Raw genomic sequence first — 19,450 nt, forward strand, 5'->3', positions numbered from 1 at the left:
GAATGAACTTGTCCGCATGCAAACACACGTATGAATGGAAACCTCGCAGAGCTGCACTTCGCAGGCGCAGATGTGAAAGTATGACTGAGAGGACAGATCTTCTTGAACACAGGCATCTGAGTGTTGAATAATTATTTTAATTACAAGTACAAGTAGTCACAGAGCTAGGCACATTAAATCTGTACAATAACCCCTGTATTGAGTTTGTATCGCTGATTGGTATATTAGCTTCCCCCCTATTTTAATGCTTGCAGTGGGTATTTCCATACTGGGATCGCCTGGAAGAGCCACCCAGCAAGGCTCAAATCCACCTTGATCCTCCCAACCCTGGTCTCTAAACAGCAGATCAGGGCGCTCTGAAATAAACCTAGACAACATTGCAGCATCTTCTCCAGCCAAGCAGATGGCACTGGGTCAGGGGAAAAAATAAAAATAAACCAATACATAAGAGGAGACCAACAACAATAAAGACTAGAGCTAGCTGGAAAAGCAGCATTTTGCCTTACAAAAGTTTTCACAAGGAAAAAAATATCCCCTTTCAAACATCCTAATGGAACAATTTAAGTGCAAAACTTCTTTCCCCACTTACATGTTTTTATTCATTCCCAATTTCTTCCACTTTGGAGACAGTGAGTGAGAAAGGGTTTGTATGGGTCTGTGAAGGGGGTAGTTTTTTAAGGTCGAGTAGCAGCCGTGTTAGTCTGTATTTGCAAAAAGAACAGGAGTCCTTGTGGCACCTTAGAGACTAACCAATTTATCTGAGCAATAGTCTCTAAGGTACCACAAGGACTCCTGTAGTTTTTTTAAGGAACACCTTCACTTTGAAAGGTTAATTGAACACAAAGCATTACTTTCGGAAACGCTCTTACTCGTTTCCGCCTGGCAAAAGTTGGAAGGCAGCCAGAAAGTGGAGAGAAGAATGAAAAAAAACTCCACAGTTCAAGACATTTACAAAATTCTGGAAAAGTTGGGCTTCCCCCTGAAATGGTTTTGATAATAAATTGAAAGAAAAAAAAAACAACTTCAGAAAACGTAAAAGATGAACTCACTGAAAATGAAGTTTCATCCATTCATGTTCAACAAAGACATATTTTCTGACAAACTTTTCGTTAGAAAATACTCCATTGTCTCTAAGTGAGAAGGAGGGGAGACAGATTAAACAAAACAAGAGGTACCCCCCAGCCTGAAACTTTATGAGCAATGACTATGAGCAAATTACAACAGAAGGAAAAATAAGGTGCTTTTTTCTTTTACAGTTAGCTTATAGGAATGACTAAGTCATATCAAACTTCATAAAACAAAAGTAGTGAACAGCAAATCGTTAAAGAGGTGAACACTCCATGGCATCACCCGATTAATTTTCATGAGTTGTGAGACTTTCCACATTTCAATTATTTAGATTCAGCCTCCCATGGTTTGAACAGATGATGCAGCTACAAAATACCCAAACTAGGGGAAAATACACATCTTGTCCTCCACAAAAGTACTCTTAACTTGGCTTGCAAAGGAGTCCAAGGGGAATTAAACTCTTAAGCAACACTTAAAAAATGAACCTTGCAGCATCTAAAAACTCTACGTCTTAGGGTTTGACCACGTTGACCTTTGTACTTATCTAAGGCCATGTCTACACTGGCAAAACAAAGCGCTCTAACTTCCTGGCTCAGGGGTGTGAAAAAACACTGCCCCCCCCACCCCGAATGCAGCAAGTTTGAGTGCTTTAAAGCGCCAGTGTGGACAGGCTCAGAGTGCCGGGAGCCGCGCTTCCAGCTTCTCTGCCTGGAACTCGTAAAGAGGCCTCAATTAAAGTAAAAGGCATTTGCTCTGCCTAGGAGTTTGCAGGCAAATTCCTGTCGCTGGAACGCACTGGTGACGCATTGCTATTACAGAGTACAAAACCGGCTGCCTTCTCACGAGGGCAGACGCCGCTCCTCGGCATCTCCGCAGCCGCCTCTCTACCTGCTCTGCTAGCTCACCTCGCTAGTTATCAACTTCTGGCACGCATGCCTGGCCTTCCCTTTCCAGTCTCAATAAGCCCAGCAAGGCCCTAACACTCTCAAACATGCAGACATTTCGATTTCCATTTGAACCTGCCTCTCATTTCTGGCCCTCCTTAATTATCTTCTTGGCTCCACAACAGAGACTCTCCATCAAAGATGGAACAACTACGTTTTGATCCGGGAGACAACACACCCCAGTCGACCCTATGCAGGAGGTAGCTCTGAATGAGCATCAACAAAGGGCCTTTTGGTGAGTTCAGATCCCGGTCCCATTTAGCTTTAACTTACAACTTTGTTGCTCGGTGTCGGGAGACAGCATGAGCGAATGGAGCCTGGCTCTGCAACCGCCGAAGAAAACCCACAGCCTGGCTGCTTGTGTCTTGCCGCAGCTTCCTTCCCTTGGGAGGATGTTGTGTTTCACATCTCTGCTTGCTGTGGATTTTCTTACCCTGTTGCTATTTAAGATTGTTTCGATTGTGCTGCCTCCCCGCCCAGCCGGCCCAGCAGAGCTGCGGGTACGTCTACATTGCAAGCACAGGGTCTGGCTGCAATTAATGTAGACGTACACAAGCTAATTTTAATCTAACTAGCACTGGAGCAATGATGCCGCAGCTGCGCAGGCTGGAACCCTGGGTAAAGACTTGGGTGGGTAGCGTAACCCCCACGTACCCTCATTGAGGTGTAGACACCCCCTGACAGACAGCAGCAGTGGAAGCTGGGAAGGGGTTTTATCCGTATCTACGGTATGGGGACATGGCGGCGGACTACGCTGGCATAGCCCCAGAGCATAGATATCTCCTACCATGGGAGAAGAGGGTTTTCCGTCACTGTAAGAACTCTGCCTTCCCAAGTGACGGTAGCGAGGGCAACTTAGCTGCGACTACACTGGGGGTTACGTCGGCCTAACTACAGCATTCAGGAGTGAGTTTTAAGCTTTAAGTGTAGACCAGGTCTTAGTACACAACCAGGAAGGAGAGGATTATACAGGGGCCACAACACAGAGAAAATCAAAAGAGAGGCTTATTAAAAAAAAAAAACAACTGTCAAGCTCTATCAAGGATCTTCTTGAGCGATGTTTGGAGTGTAAGGCAGCTGGGTCTGGAGGCGTTTCCCCAAGCTTCGCCCTTCAGTCCCCTGGCATCGCGTCCTCCCTTCGCATCCCGTCGGGTTCGCTGCAGATCCAGTAGCGCTTCGTGGAGCACCACGACGAAGTGGCAAAGCCGTCGCTCAGGTATGCGCAGTCGCCTTCTCCTCTTACCGTAAACCTGCGAAGGAGATGCCCTGGTGATTAGAGTCTGGCAGGGGCCGGGCATGTGCCCCATCGGACGGGCCCATCCAGTGAAACCCCTCAGGATCGCCCCCTTCCTGCATCACTCATTCCACTCGAACTCTTCCTGGCAAGAAGGGTGGGGAGGAAGAGACTAAAATGCTGATCTCCAGTAGGATTAAGGAACTATCTTTTGTCCACACTGGCAATGCAAGACACTTTTTAACGTAGCTGGGTCACAAACGTGGTTATTTCTGCAGCATAGCTACGACCTCAGGGATTGTCCTGCCAGATTCCTCATCAGCAGCCACTGGCATTAACTCAGCATGGGCACTGGAGACTCTCTTCCTACTGTTTTTTGCTAGGGAGGAGGAGGAAGGGCTAAGCTCCAGAAAGTTATTTAGTTATTTATACTGCTCCTCTGCTCAACATTGCGAGGCCCAAGTGACTTAGGAGCAGGTGCAGTGGCAGATTAGCCACTGGGCCAATGAGGCCCTTGCCTAGGGGTCCCTGCAAATTGAGGCACCCCTGTGCCCTGCCCCACCTGCCCAATGTTCGTGCCAGGGAGCAGGGTCAGGGTGTGGGGGCTTCCCCTCACTCCCTAGCAGGAGCGCCAGGCGGGCGGAGCGAGGCAAGCCCCCGCGCCCTGACCTCATTTCCCCAGCAAGAGCGCTGGCGGGGCCGGGCGGGACTGCAGGCGGAAGGGGTGGGGAGGGGCCCTCACTTGATCTGGCCCAGGGCCCCACAAAACCTTAATCCGCCTCTGAGCCTAAGTCACTTCTGAAAGTGACTCATGTTCCTAAAATTATTTCGGCTTTGCAATGCTGAAGTACCTTTAAAATCTGGGCTTAAATCCCCACTGAACTTTTCAGAAAAATACCTGGGTCTTTCATTTCCACCTAAGCCGCGCATTAGAGGGTTGGAGCCTGGGGAAGGGCATGCAGCCTGCTGATCTGCTAGGTCAGCGATGGGGGATGAGCCCCAAAGACCCGGGGAAATGTCACGAAGGAGAAAAGTAACCCATGTTTTGGGAATAACTAATTTTTTTACCTGCCTGAATGCAGCCCTTTTCCCATTCGGAACCCAACAACGTGACTAGCTAGAAAAGGACTCACAGGTTGTTGAACTGTTCGCCATTCACCCATTGCCAGAGCTGCGCCGATACTCGCTTCAGGCCAATCCAGTACTCAGAGGGGCCTTTGTATCGCATAATGAAGTTCTTTAAAAAAAAAAAAAAAAAAGCACCTTATTCATTATAGTCTGTAATGCTGTTGAAACGGTTAAGCTATTTTCAGTCACCGCTTCAAGGGGATCTGCTGCCTGAAACAAATCGCTTTCCTAGTGTAGATGGTCCCTGAATCTGCAGAGAATCTCAAACATTAGCGATGAACTGCACACTTCAGCTCCACCCCTGTTAACTCTGAAACCTAGTGATGGCAAACTCAACGTTAACTATTTTGCTGCTAAATGTTTTTATAGCAACATCCAGCTAACATGCTTACATTGTTGGGCACAGTGGCAGGTATCTGGTGGGAGGACTCGGGCGGATATCTGGTGGGGGGACTGGGGCAGATAGCACTTGTCTGCAAGACTCAGACTTTAAGGCCAGAAGAAACCCCCATGATTATCTAGTCTGAACTCTGGCACATCACAGTCCACTGAACCTCACCCAGGCACTCTTGTAATAGACCCATAACCTCTGGCTGAGTTACTGAAGTCCTCAAATCATAATTTAAAGACTTCACTTTACAGAGAATCATTTACTCTAGTTTAAACGTGCAAATGTCCCATGCTGCAGAGGAAGGCAAGAAGACCTGCAGGGTCTCTGCCAATCTGACCCACAAGGAAAATTCCTTCCCGACCCAATAGATGGTGATTATTTAGACCCTGAACAAGTGGGCAAGACCCACCAGCCAGATACTTGAGAAAGAATTCTCGGTAGTAACTCACAGCATTCCCCATCTAGTGTCCTCAGAGACGGAGTAAGATTTATTGGGACCCAAGTCCAAATTTATTTAAAAACCCTTTGCAAATCACCATTAAGAACTAGAGAAGTCCCATCAATGGCTATTAGCCAAGATGGTCAGGGACGCAAACCCAGGCTTGCGACCCTAAAGCTCTGACTGCCAGAAGCTGGAAGTGGAAGACAGAGGTGGGTCACTCCAGAAATTCTCTGTGCTGAACCCTATCCCTGAAGCTCTGGTAAGGGCCACCATCCGAGACACGACGCTAGGCTAGATGCACCATTGGTCTGACCCAGTATGGCCGTTCTAATGTTCTAATTAACATGGCTGGATTTTTTAAAATATATGAATATTTGTATCTATCTGAGTTGAGGGTTCAGCTGCCAGAGCTTTTGTTCCAGCTGATTTGTTCCTCACAAGAGCACTAGAAGGAACCCTGGGACAAGATCATACCAACATGCCGCTTGGTGTCTATACCCGTTTTATTTTTCGTTTTCCCTTACCAGGTCTTTCTGGGTGTCGATCGCAGCCAGGGAGGCGTTGAGTGAAGAGCAGAGGCTCTGGCTGGAGTCCCAGATCCCCTCAGTATCAGAGAAATAATAGCATTTCCCTCGAAACCCGACCCAGCCATCCGGGCAGCAGGCAGTAGGGCGTTTTGCATTTAGCTGGGTTGGGGTGGAGACATGAGGCAGCTTGGATTCGGGTGGAGATTTCACTGAAGTTAAGAGAGTAACAGTGATAAGAGAGGTTTCAGAGTAGCAGCCGTGTTAGTCTGTATTCGCAAAAAGAAAAGGAGGACTTGTGGCACCTTAGAGACGAACCAATTTATTTGAGCATGAGCTTTCGTGAGCTACAGCTCACTTCATCGGATGCATCCACTGAATGAAGCTCACGAAAGCTCATGCTCAAATAAATTGGTTCGTCTCTAAGGTGCCACAAGTCCTCCTTTTCTTTTAGTGATAAGAGATTTTGCTTTTCCTAAACTCAAGGGAGGAAGCTGGAGGAAGCTGATAAACATGCCTCCTTGTAGCACCTTTCTGTGCCCACAAATCAATTAACATTGAAATGGGTCACGTACCAGGTGCAAGCCCAGATTTGCCGGTTTAAAGGCGCTTTGGTTGTTTGCTCAGGGCTGACTTTCAAAAGGGCTCGGCCCGTTGGGTCCTGAACATCTGGCCCGGAGCATTTTAAAATCTGATCCCAGGAGTCTCCTAAGCCTTCCCGTGGAGGGACTGTCCCCACAAGCTAGGGAAACACTTCCAGCCAGAAGGGCTGTTTTAAGCTAGCTTCTCTGTGGAAAGTATTGGGGGGGGGGGTAACCAAAGGGACCAGCAGAGGCGGTTGCCGGAAGCATCGCATACAGGTAATTTCAAGCCAAAACAGACTTGGTAACTGCAGCTGCTGGCTGGCGAGGAAGGATGCGAGTCACCCGGCTTCCCTGTACCCTGGGCTGCCAGCCCCGTCTCGCTTCCCTGCTCTGGGTGCCACCGAGTGGGGCTTGGCGGGAGCGCTTGCTGCTGGTGCCTTTCGCAGGCATGTCCCTCTCAGCCATGCACCCCGACAGAAATCTGAGTGGGGGCATATGACCCCACATGCCTCCCCACCTCACACCGCCTAGGAGAGAGCCTGTGGCTGGGGAATGGGCAGTTGTCAGGGTTCCCTCCCCACTCTGAACTCTGGGGTACAGATGTGGGGACCCACATGAAAGACCCCCTAAGCTTATATTCCACCAGCTTAGGTTAAAAACTTCCCCAAGGCACAAATTCCTTTCCCTGTCCTTGGACAGTATTGCTGCCATCACCAAGTGATTTACACAAACATTCAGGGAGGGGCCACTTGGAGCTCTAGCCCCCCAAAATATCCCCCCAAGGCCTTTCACCCCCTTTCCTGGGGAGGCTTGAGAATAATATACCAACCAATAGGGTAACAAGGTGAGCACAGACCAGACCCTTGGGTTTTTAGGACACTAAAACCAATCAGGTTCTTAAAAGAAGAACTTTATTAAAAAAAAAAAGTAAAAAGCACCTCTGTAAAATCAGGGTGGAAGGTGATTTTACAGGGTAATAAAAAGATTTAAAACACAGAGGATTCCCCTCTGGGCTCAACTTCAAAGTTACAAAACAGGAATAAACCTCCCACTTAGCATAGAGAAAATTCACAAGCTAAAACAAAAGATACTCTAATGCATTTCCTTGCTATTACTTACAATTTCTGTAATTTAATTCAGGATCTTTTTAGGAGATGTTTTTTCCTGCGCTGGTCCCTCTCTCTGTCCGAGAGGGCACACAACAAAAGAGCATAAACAAAAATCTCCACCCGCCCAGATTTGAAAGTATCTTCTTTCCCCATTGGTCCTTCTGGTCAGGTGCCAACTAGGTTAATGGAAATGATTAACCCTTTACAGGTAAGTGATTCTGTACCTCTGGCCAGGAGGGATTTGATGTTACTGCATACATAAAGGTTGTTACCCTTCCCTTTCTATTTATGACAGCAGTGAAGGCTGACAACTCACCGGACAAAAGTATCATGGGAACAGCAACAATCACAACGACTGTGAGTACAACACCGACAATCAGGGGGACTTTCCACCCAACTGGTTTCCTGTGTCTAAGGTGAAGCAAGTCACCTGAAAGAGAACAAAACCCGTTCATGGTACCAGATGGCATTTATCTTGCCAGAGGCCAGGTAGCATTCCATTAGCTGGCCCATCGCCAGGACAACTGGCTTCCCAGGTGGGGAACAGATGGTAAAGTATTAATGCTGCTGAGAAAGTGCCCCTGGTACGGCGCCCCTCGCAGTCTGACACCCAAAGGTCGGTGCTTCCACATTTAATACAAGGAACCAGGTTCATGTAGGGTTGCCAACCCTCCAGGATTGGCCTGGAGTCTCCTGGAATCACCATCAATCTCCCAGTGACTATTGAAGCAATCAGAGAGATTTTAATAGGATATTTGAAAAAAACCTACATTACATCATGTGTGTGTGTGTAGGGGGGGGACAACAACTCCCAGAATAGCTTCAGTCAGAGTTGGCAACCCTAGGTTCGTGGAAGGCAGTGGAAAACTCTGGAGAAATCCCAAGGGGTCACTGACTTTGCACTTCCACAGCTCCTTCCCTCCAATGCTCGCAGCCCTCTGCCATCACGGAGCTTATCTGCTTACCTGCTAGGCGGTATCATTGCCACCACTTCACAGATAGGGAAACCGAGGCAGAGGGAGGGGCGGCTTGCTCTGGATCACAATAAGCCAGCAGCAGATGCATGACTCCAAGTCTTGTGCATTAGCCACAAGACTTTCCTTCTGCACGGTTTCCTTTTAGCTTCCCTAAAGTGCCTCATCTGACTATTTCTCAAGTTAGTTCCATCCAGCCAAAATAATTAAGCCACCAAAACTTCAGCAAAAAAAAGGGCATTTTCCTTCCCTTCTCCCACATCCACAGGATCCTCAGAAAGGAGATGAGCCCGCTCCCAGTTTTGGGACTGCACTGATCACTCTTTATCGGTCCAGACTAGTCAAAATAGGACTGAGAGTCAAGCAATCTGAGCCCGCCACAGACTCCATATCACCTTTGGCAAATCACTTACTTGCCTTTGAAACACTGACTCCAAGTGCTCTAGGAATTTAAACCCCATTTAAAAACCAACTTCACTTTGATACGGAGGAGCCTAAATTTCACTGGGGGGGGGGGGGGGGGAATCAATGACATTTAGGCTCCTAAGTCTTCAAACTTCCTTTTGAAAGTGAGGAAGCTTTAAAAGTTTTCCTCCTCACCTCTCCAGGTCCTCAGTTTCCCCATTTTTGGTAAGGTGGGGACGATCCCTACCTCACCACGTGGGTGGTCAGCATTATTTCTGGCTGTTTGTAAGGGGTGCAAAGACCCCTGGATGGAGGGGGCCGTTGTACTGTTTGAATAAATGACTGTGTCCGTTCAATGAAAACTGTTTTGGGCAGAAGTTAACGGTTTCTTTGAAATCCCTTCAGTCATGGAACGGAATGCTAGACCAACGTCAAAATATTCCTGATGGAAGCATTTCAGAGGCCCTGGCGGATGAAGCCACAGGAGCAGGTGTGCATTTACTGTATGTCTACAGAAACCTATGTTTGCATAAACAAGCAATCCAGTTCCCCTCCTGCCCGGCACATAGCTAGTCTCGGCAATGCCCACTGTGGGATTCTGGGTGAAACAGGGGCAGCAATGGAAAACTTGGCTCCGTTGTCCTTAGCATAAAGCAGAGCGAGAAAGAACAAACCCATGCAGTCATATGAACACTATGCAAGTGGAGCACGGTCTGTTGGCAGGCGGGATCGAACCTGGAACCAGTGAAGCTCAGTGTATGAGCCTCTATTCGTGAACTAAAAGCCACATACTTCTTCGCTAAGACTGTAGCAGACTCAGTGATCTTTAGATGCCACTAGACGGGGGACAGGGCACGACGCCAAACAGACCTGGGTCACACCAGGCCACAAAATCCCACCATACAACCATCGTCTCATGTCTGTGCTTGGAAAACACCAGCTGCGCCTACGAACCAGGGGGCCTGCGTGTAGAAGCTTGGGACCCGGGACTCTTGATGCCAACCCCCAGAAGGCAGCATAGGTAGGGTTGCCAATTTTGTAATATTTAAGAAACAGACAGTCTAGCAGGTATGCCAGAACCTTCCCCCCACCCCGCCTCTTCCCCCCGAGGCCCCGCCCCTGCCCCGACCTTCGCCCAAAGCTGCACCTCTTCCCCCGAGGCCCCGCCCCGACTCTTCCCTCCCAAAGCCCCGCCCCCCATTTGCTCCTCTTTCCCTCCTCCCCCCTTGCTTGCTGCTTATTCCCCCTTCTCCCCTTCCTGGGTCAGGAGGAACTCGCCTGCAGAGCCAGGGCTGGGAGCTGCAGCCGCCCGACGCAGGTAGGAGGTGACCCCGGCTGAGTAGGGGCTGGCACGGGTGATGACCCGGCACCGCCCTGCCTCCCCCACCAGCAGTAACCGGACTTTGCATGGCCGGTCAGTAGATCTGACCAGACATTGTCAGGTCTCCTTCTCAACTGGACTTTCCAGTTGAAAACCAGGCACCTGGACACCCTAAGTATAGATGTAGCCCCCAGGCTGTTCCTACTCAGTCAAGCGTTAGTTACCTTGTCTTCCATTGAGCGACTGCTCTAAAGCCATGGGATCCACGCCTTTTGTCACCTCTCCTCTCTCACCGAGACAGATGAACGCTGGGGTGTGGGCACTGGGCTCTGACCAGTTCCTCTCTAGCTGCAATTGGGTCCAGTCCGGAGGCAGCAATCAACTTCAGAGATCCCAGCGCCGGATCCTCTCCCCTTGGCAGCGACTGGACCAAACTGAAATCAAGAGACAGTAACAGTCCCGATTTTCAAGGGTTGGCTGTTTGTCTGTACCCTTAGTTCCTTCCCCAGCTGGGCCCGCACACCCAGAGGCGTTAACAGTGTAACGAACGACCTCACGTTTCCTCAGAAACCTGGACCACCTCCCCGCCACCGCATGGCAAAGGGATTTAGAAAGTAAAATGGACAGACAGAGATTACACACGGGAATTTATTCACCCACCACAACTGGAAAAGAAGAGAACTGCCCCTGTCCAAAGTCCAACTAAAGGGGAATTTTCCAGGAAGCCAGTTCCCATGTGGAAATTTAGCTGGAATGCCCCCTCCTCTTCAGGAAAGTGACACAGAAAAAGCAACCACACGCAACCAGAGATGTATTTACAGTAGATGCTGCTTAATAACAACCCTCACTACGTTTTGCCTGGAACCAATACTGTCCAGTTGACTATAAAGGTAACCGGTCTGGCTATTGGCAACCGGCTTGACAGTTTAGAAAAAAAAAAAAAAATCCCTAGCATCTCCACTCTCCAGGGAAAACCCCTGCTTGCAGGCAGGTTTGCGGGGCTGGAGCCAGAGAAATCACGTCCTAGCCATTCCTTTCCTGGCTACAGCACCACAATCCTGACTTCTGCTGATCACGCAGCATCGGATAATGGCAACTTTCAGGCATCCACCAGCAGCTTGCGAACAAGCGGAATGTGCTGGATTGCTAATCTGTGGGCCTGTCTATATTAGAAAGGTTATAGCAGTGTAACTAACTCAGTTTTAACACTGATCTTCTCATGATCCTACTGAAAATTCCTAATGTAGATGTAGATTTAAACCAATTGAAGGAAGACAAACCATTGAAGGGCCGGGAGCAGCAGAAGTGTGCTAAAAGTGAGGGGGCCACAGGCTCCCGAACTGTGGCCCCGCCCCCCTGCTGTGCCCCCCAAAGGCCCCGCCCCCACACCGCTCCTTCTCCCTGAGCCCCGGCTCTGACAATTGCCTAGTTTCATGGAAGCCCCGCCCCTTCCCAAGATTCTGCCCCCGTGGTGTGCATTCCCACTGAGACCCCGCCCCTTCCCCCGAGACCCCGCCCCCACCCCGCATCTTCCCCTGGGGCCTTGCTCCTGCATCGTCTCCCCAAGAACAGGCCCGCTCTTCTGCCCCACCCCCGTTGCTTGCTCTTACGGCCATAGGTGCCAACTTCCACTGTTCCCGGTGGGTGCTCGACCCCACCCTCGCCCCTGCACCACCCTCGCCCTGCCCCCATTCCACCCCTTCCCCAAATTCCCTGCCCCAGCCCTGCCTCTTCTCCGCCTCCTCCCCTGAGCGCGCCATGTCCCCACTCCTCCCTCCTGGAAAGTCCTAAGTGCCACCAAACAGCTGTTTGGCGGCAGGATGCGCTGGGAGGTAGATGGAGGAGCAGGGATGCGGCACGCTCAGGCGAGGGGGGAAGGTGAGGTGGGGGGAGCTTGGCTGCCGATGGGTGCTCCAGCCCCGGAGCACCCACGGAGTCTGCACCTATGCTTACAGCCAGTAAAAAGGGGGAGGGGGGCATGGCCCCCGGGCCCCCCCTTCCGGTGACCCTGGCATCTACATTAGGTATTTGCCTCAGCATAACGAGATCGATTTTTAACTATGGCATCCTCGTGGCCAAGATGGAGGCCGCTGTGCAGGCAGCTCCGGCCAAGAACAGGTGCTTCCAGGAACGCAGCCGGGAAACTCCTTGTCACCCCGTGGGCACCTGTTCCACACCCCTGGAGTAAAAGACACCACACATCCAGAGCAGTCCAATGACTACAGGAAAGGGAAATATTTATTTACAGAGGGACGAATGGAGAAAAACAGGGTTACATCCAACACAAGGCCCCACAGGCCCATGGTACCAGCGGTCTGAAAGGGCAGGTACCAAGCAATGTGTCCGCTGAGAGTTCAGGAGATCCGGGCACAGTTCCGGGCCAGAGGTGAGTCTTGGGTGCTCCCAAGTCACCTCCGGTGCAGTGAACTTTCCCCAGACCCCAACAAACCCCGCCGGTGCCCTCTTCTGCAGCGCTCTGCAAAGCCGCACAGAGCAACCACCTCCCCACTTAACTAGCTAACAGCCTCCCTCCTTATTCCCAATGCAAGGTCACATGCTTCAGCACTCATGGTCCCACACGGCTCTGGGCAGCAGGGATCCGGGGTCCAGCGCCGGTTTGTCCTTCTCGGGCGATTCCTCCCTGGCACGGCGCTCCTTCTGGCTCCCGTCCTGGGGTGTCCCCGGTCAGCCGCTCTGTCCCTTCCGGGCTTTGGGCAGGTTCTCGGCTGCCTCGCTACGTGAGGGCCTGCTCGCTTGGAGCTCTCTTGTCTGGAGCTCCAGACACGCACACCCTGTCGCTTCCCCTTTCCCCATCCCAGAACAACCCGCCTTTCCGCTGCCTCAGGACAAGGTTGTAAAAGGGGCCAGGCTCTCTGAACCCCAATGGGGTTACATGAGTTACAGGGGTGCAGCTTAAAGGTGGCACCTTCACCCTAGCTCCCCTAGCGCTTCATTGGGGTCAGCGCTGACTGCCGGGGGAGAGCGCCCCCTACTGAGCCCCCAGCCCTGCTCCTTGTAGCACAGCGCCCCCTAGCGCCGCACTGGTGCATTGGGGTCAGCGCTGACTGCCAGGGGAGAGCGCCCCCTACTGAGCCCCCAGCCCCGCTCCTTGTAGCACAGCGCCCCCTAGCGCCGCACTGGTGCATTGGGGTCAGCGCTGACTGCCAGGGGAGAGCGCCCCCTACTGAGCCCCCAGCCCCGCTCCTTGTAGCACAGCGCCCCCTAGCGCCGCACTGGTGCATTGGGGTCAGCGCTGACTGCCAGGGGAGAGCGCCCCCTACTGAGCTCCCATCCCGCTCCTTGTAGCACAGCGCCCCCTAGCGCCACACTGGTGCATTGGGGTCAGCGCTGACTGCCAGGGGAGAGCACCCCCTACTGAGCCCCCCGCCCCACTCCCTGAAGCACAGCGCCCCCTAGCCGGGTGCTGACACTCACTGCAAGGGGAGAGCGCCCCCTCCTGGTCCTCAGCAGCCAGTACAGAGGCAAGGAAGAAAGCAGTCAAGTGAGCCCAGGAGTTGCTCGCTGGGGGTAGGGGGGTGGAGAGGAGGAAGAAGGGGGAAGGGCTTGCCTTCCCTTGAAAGTCGATTCCAATGCTGCTGCTGCTCCGATGCGAATGCCAAGCGTTCACACAGGGAGCAGCTCATCCGGAGCAGCGGTGCCGGAGTCAAGTCATTCCGCGGGGAGACCATCCCGAGAGGGAAACAATCATCGGGGCGGTGACATGCAGTTTTCCACCCTCACAAGTGGGGTGGGGGGTCCAGCCTGGAGCACCGCCCCCCACTCCTGCCGGCCCCGCCTGCCCAGTGCCACGCGAAGGGCCCCCAATCCACTGTCCCAACTCCGTGCACAAGTAAACCCAACAATCACGGCTGCAGGGGGGAAGCTGCCCCCCCATACCCCCCACCCCGGTGCAGCTGAGCACCGAGACAGCCAAACGTGGAGTGGCATCGGGAAACTAATGCAATAAACTCACCTCCCAGGACGCTGTGGCAGGAGCTGCCCTGGCAGGTTGAGGAAGCGAAAACGAAAGCAGCGACTTGATCCAGCTGCGAGGTAAACAACCCCGCTCCGCCCAGTCCCTTCTCCCTCCCTTGCCGAGACCCCAGTTCCCTCCCTCCAGCCCAAGGCTTGAAGCGACTCCCCTGGTCTCAAACTAGAATCTTTTCCAGCTAAACCCCCCCGCACACACACACGCCCGCAGCTTCTGCTTTATTTGCTCCTAAGGGGGATCAGCTGCTTTGCTTGTGTCCAGCTCCTTGCACACAACAAAGGCCCTTGCATCCTCCATTCCTCCAGCATCCCCCTCTGTTGCACAGACCCCAGCTGCAGCTGCCCCTCCCTGCCTCATGCCAGGGGCTCTGTGTGCCCCCCAGATCCCCATGCCAATAGACCGGGGGTTCCCCTTTCTCCCCCCAGCCCAAAGGCTCTGTTTGCCCCCCAGATCCTCATGTCCCTAGACCAGGGTACCCCTTTCTCCCCCCAACCCAAAGGCTCGCTGTGCCACCCTCACAATCCCCTCTCCAATGATATCAGCTCTGTGTCACCCCCTCCCATTGCCAGGGCCTCTGTTCACCCCTATTCCTACCCCCATCTGTGTGTCCCTCCATGCCAGGAGCTCTCTGTCCCCCACATGCCCCCGTCCCCCATATCACTCTCTCCCCTTCTCACCATCACGGCAGGTTCTTTGTGCATTCCCCCCCCCAGCTCCCTCCTCAGGGTTGCAAAGATTGGTGTCCAAAAATGCCCCCAGCTGACACAGTGAGGTCTGCCTGAGTTTGCAGAGAGCCTGCTCTGGAAGGCCACAGGCAGCTCGTAACAGCAGATGCCTGAACACTGCTGTGAAGAGCAGGGAGTCCAGGGGAAACCCCTAAAACAATCCAGCGCAGAGCTCTGCTGGGATGCTAGCAGCTGGCCCTTCCGTCCTCACCCAGAGACCTCTGCAGGGTTTTAAAAAACTCCTCTCCTCCCCCTTGATGGCATGGTGCATATGGAAGACCAATTGTAGGAGGGGTGGCGGTAGGAAGGGTTCCCACTGCCTTTGGTCTTCACTCTGATCAGTGTCTCCCTACCCACTGCACCCTGTTTTTGAGTGGGCTGGGTTCAGAGAAGAAGGTGGGGAACACAACTCCAGCAGGGGGCTCTGTGCGGGGAGGGATCCCGCATGCCAACAGGGGGCCCACAGAAAAATCACTAGAGGGTGCCAAGGTTTGTTGCTGACGGAGGGGCCACCTACGATATATGTAGGCAACAGCTTGTCGCATGGAAAATGGCCCTGTGTGGGCCTCAGTTTCCCCTTACTTACACCAGTGGACATCAGATTTATCTGGTCTTCCCCCCAGATTAGTAGGGCTCTAGCCATAGGGTTCCCCTTATCAGATTATCTGAACACCTCACAATCTTTAATAATAATAATAATAATAATATAATATCTAGCTTGTATCTTGCGCTTTTCATAAAGCAGATCACCTAGCACTTTACAAAAATCATTAGTGCCATTTCACAGATGGGGAAACTGAGGCACGGGGGGGAAGCAATTTACCCCCTCTCCCCCCACTCACCCAGCAGCAGAGCTTGGAATAGACAGGCTCGAAAGCTTGTTTCTCTCCCCAGCAGAAGTTGGTCCAATAAAAGATATCTCACCCACTGTGAATATCCTTGGACTGACACGGCTACAACACTGCTCAAATTCTGCACCGTCACATATGGGTGACTCATGATTTTCTGTGACTGGCTGTTCCGTCCCCTGATAAATCACAGGGCTGACTCAGTGGAGATGACTCAGGAGGGATGTAGGATCAGCACAGGATAAACATTCAGACAAACAGGCCATGTGGTGCCAGACCCAGCCTTGTGCCTGCTTGAAACTCAGGGCATGTCTACACAGCAACTAGACACCTGCGGCTGGCCCGTGCCACCTGACTTGGGCTCGCAGGGCTATTTCATTGCTGTGTAGACATCTGGGCTAAGCCCGGAGTGCAGACTCTGGGACCTGAGCGGGTGGGAGGGTCCCAGAGCCAGAGCCCAGAAGTCTACACAAAAATGAAACAGCCACAAAAGCCTGAATCAGCTGGCATGGACCAGCCATGGGTTTTCCTTTGCTGTGTAGACTTATACTTACTGGCCTCTGGACCAGCGGCTCTCAGCCTCCCCAGACAACTGTACCTCTTTCAGGAGGCTGATTTATCTGGCATCCCTCCCAAGTTTCAGCTCACTTAAAAATGACTCGCTTATGAAATCAGACATAACAATACAAAAGTGTCACAGCCATTGTTACTGAAAATTTGCTTCCTTTCTCATTCGTATCATATAATTATTAATCAATTGGGATATAAATATTGTACTTACCTGTCTGTGTGTAGTCTATAGAGCAGTGTAAAGAAGTCATCCTCTGTCTGAAATTTCAGTTTGGGCTCGTGCTTTTTCTGTAGCCTGTTATAAAACTCGGCAAAGATCTAGATGAGTTGATGTGCCCCCTGGAAGACCTCTGCGTACCCCCAGGGTACATAGATGTACCCCTGGTTGAGAACCACTGCTCTAGGCAAGCACCAGTAATCCCATGGGCTGTGGTATACGAATTTACACAGCCTAGACTAGAGGGAGGGATTATTGGGGTCCAGAGCAGCACAGACACACAGCAATCATAGAATCACAGAATATCAGGGTTGGAAGGGACCCCTGAAGGTCATCTAGTCCAACCCCCTGCTCAAAGCAGGACCAATTCCCAGTTAAATCATCCCAGCCAGGGCTTTGTCAAGCCTGACTTTAAAAACCTCTAAGGAAGGAGATTCTACCACCTCCCTAGGTAACGCATTCCAGTGTTTCACCACCCTCTTAGTGAAAAAGTTTTTCCTAATATCCAATCTAAACCTCCCCCACTGCAACTTGAGACCATTACTCCTTGTTCTGTCATCTGCTACCATTGAGAACAGTCTAGAGCCATCCTCTTTGGAACCCCCTTTCAGGTAGTTGAAAGCAGCTATCAAATCCCCCCTCATTCTTCTCTTCTGCAGGCTAAACAATCCCAGCTCCCTCAGCCTCTCCTCATAAGTCATGTGTTCCAGACCCCTAATCATTTTTGTTGCCCTTCGCTGGACTCTCTCCAATTTATCCACATCCTTCTTGTAGCGTGGGGCCCAAAACTGGACACAGTACTCCAGATGAGGCCTCACCAATGTCGAATAGAGGGGAACGATCACGTCCCTCGATCTGCTCGCTATGCCCCTACTTATACATCCCAAAATGCCATTGGCCTTCTTGGCAACAAGGGCACACTGCTGACTCATATCCAGCTTCTCGTCCACTGTCACCCCTAGGTCCTTTTCCGCAGAACTGCTGCCTAGCCATTCGGTCCCTAGTCTGTAGCGGTGGTAACAACCTTGCTTCTCTTTCTGAATGCACCTATTGCCTTTATCCTTTTCCTCCCAGCTCTACGTTCTCCTGCCATCTGACTCCCCACTAGCCTTCTAACCACCCAATTTATGCCTTAACGGCAATGCTCCAAATTCTGCATTCAGTCCCAACCGTATGAGCCCTACTAAACTGACTTGGGCATTTTGGCTCAGGGTCTCCTGCTATCTCATATTATGCTTTGAATAGATACGGTTTGCAAGTATTGTTCTGTGTTCCCACTTGCCCCCATACCTGCCCTGCCTCATGTGAAACTAGCTTGCAAATTAAAATAACCCCAAAGCACCTCCCTCCACTGTAAGGAGAGAAGCAGAAGAGACCAGGACCCAGGGCTGATCCCCCTAGTGGGCAAAGCTGGGCCCCATGTGGCTGCTTGGTTTTTTATTTATTACAGCTGGTGAAGAGGCTGTATTCCGTGTCCCTCCCTTGTGCCCAGTGGCCGGGAAATGTGAGCAGGGCAGATCTGCTGTGGGAATTATTTGGGGGCAGTTCTCTGGCCTGTGCCATTCAGGTGGGCAGACTAGATGGCCACGATGGAGGTTTCAGTGTAGCAGCCGTGTTCGTCTGTATTCGCAAAAAGAAAAGGAGGACTTGTGGCACCTTAGAGACTAACCAATTTATTCGCGCATAAGCTTTCGTGAGCTGCCGCTCCCTTCATCGGATGCATAAAGTGGAAAATACAGTGAGGAGATTTTATACGAAAAAAATGCGGGAAGTGGGCAGGCTCAAGCCCACCCACTGTTAAAGGCCCCTCTCCCAGCCCAGCGGGAGGGACCACTGGACCCAGGGACCAACTGAGTCCCGGGAGACAACTAATGAAAAACAGGGATCAGAGATGCATCCGATGAAGTGAGCTGTAGCTCACGAAAGCTTATGCTCAAATAAATTGGTTAGTCTCTAAGGTGCCACAAGTCCTCCTTTTCTTTTTAGGGATCAGAGTGAAGGTCAGAGGTTCAAAATGAGGATACCGGATGGGGACACCGAGCAGACAACCCCGCTAGCAGCGGGTTGGCAGCGGGTTTTACACAAGCTATTTTTCCTAGACAGCAGCATGCAGGGGAGCAATAAGCAGCCGCTCCAATCTTGGCTTTGAGAGGGGAGCGTCGCCTAAGGGTTAGAGCAGTGGTTTCACCCTGGGGAGGGAGGATCTGGCTCATTGACTCCAACAGAGCGAGGGCCACTTTACACCAACCTCTGCTTGGGAGGGAACCCAGAGCAGCTGGCTCAATGCACACGAGACCAGCCGGGGCGGCCCCCCAGCCCTGCAGCTTCCCGCGCGTTATGCAGATCACCGCTCATTTGCTACACGCTGTCCTCTGCGTACGCTAATGACAGTACAGTATGCTAATGACAGCCAATCCCCAGGCTTCCAGACAGGCGGGGCTAAATCCCGCGGTTTTGATCGTGCCTAGGTGCTGTATTTGCCCGGCTTGGAATAGGGGGTTTGCAGAGCACGCCTGGCTGTTCGTGCCCAGAGAGGGGGAGATGGCTCATCTGCAGGGGATACTGCACAGAAAGGGGGCCGGCCAGCCGGTAAGCTGTGAACTTCCTTTGTAGCAGTGCCTTGAGTGCCCCGTCCCCCCCCCCGCCCCACTTAGAATGGCTGCTCTGTGTTCAGGGCGGGGGAGGGCTAGGAGGGAAGTGAGGGTCAGAGCTTCCAAGGGTGCTGCCTAAAACCTTCCATCTTCCCAGGAGCAGCCCTGGACCATGCATCTCTCACTCCCAGGCTTTGCCCTGGCCTCTGAGCCTCTGTGAAAGGCGATCTCTAAACGCAGGATTTCTCATTCAGCCCTCCCCCCCGCAGCTTGCACGGGTGCTTCCCTGCTGGCCAGCAAAGCAGCTTCCTAATAAGGACTGGAACTAGACCAGAAAATCTCTGCCCTTGGAAAATAGGGGTGCCTAGTGGTGAGAGTTGCAGG

At 51.9% G+C, this 19,450-nt stretch overlaps 2 protein-coding genes across 3 annotated transcripts in view; both read right to left on the reverse strand.

Moving 5' to 3' along the window:
• Positions 1 to 19,450, reverse strand: part of LOC140898353 (C-type lectin domain family 2 member D-like) — a 125,188-nt gene that overhangs the window by 69,062 nt on the left and 36,676 nt on the right. The gene's annotated exons all lie outside the window — the stretch shown is intronic.
• On the reverse strand, positions 118 to 15,784 carry LOC140898355 (C-type lectin domain family 2 member B-like). 2 transcript variants are annotated; one of them, XM_073312066.1, is made up of 6 exons: positions 15,683 to 15,784; positions 10,349 to 10,558; positions 7,741 to 7,854; positions 5,732 to 5,943; positions 4,380 to 4,483; positions 118 to 3,262 (listed from the first exon to the last, which is right to left on the reverse strand). In XM_073312066.1, exons 2-6 carry the CDS (start codon positions 10,380 to 10,382, stop codon positions 3,124 to 3,126), a joined length of 603 nt encoding a protein of 200 aa, XP_073168167.1. In that variant the 5' UTR covers positions 10,383 to 10,558; positions 15,683 to 15,784; the 3' UTR covers positions 118 to 3,123. The 2 variants fall into 2 exon arrangements, with proteins under 2 accessions (XP_073168167.1, XP_073168166.1); XM_073312065.1 differs by lacking the exon at positions 15,683 to 15,784 and adding an exon at positions 14,098 to 14,197.

Source organism: Lepidochelys kempii, chromosome 14 (assembly GCF_965140265.1).
Source record: "Lepidochelys kempii isolate rLepKem1 chromosome 14, rLepKem1.hap2, whole genome shotgun sequence".
In the NCBI taxonomy this organism is placed as follows: domain Eukaryota; kingdom Metazoa; phylum Chordata; order Testudines; family Cheloniidae; genus Lepidochelys; species Lepidochelys kempii.

Bases quoted from the DNA above. Each gene is read 5' to 3' on its own strand.
- LOC140898355 (XM_073312066.1), bottom strand. From the start codon at position 10,382: ATGGCTTTAGAGCAGTCGCTCAATGGAAGACAAG. The intron at 7,855-10,348 runs GTAACTAACGCT...GTTCTCTTTCAG, and splicing joins GTCGCTCAATGGAAGACAAG to GTGACTTGCTTCACCTTAGA. The intron at 4,484-5,731 runs GTAAGGGAAAAC...TTTTTTTTAAAG, and splicing joins TCGACACCCAGAAAGACCTG to AACTTCATTATGCGATACAA.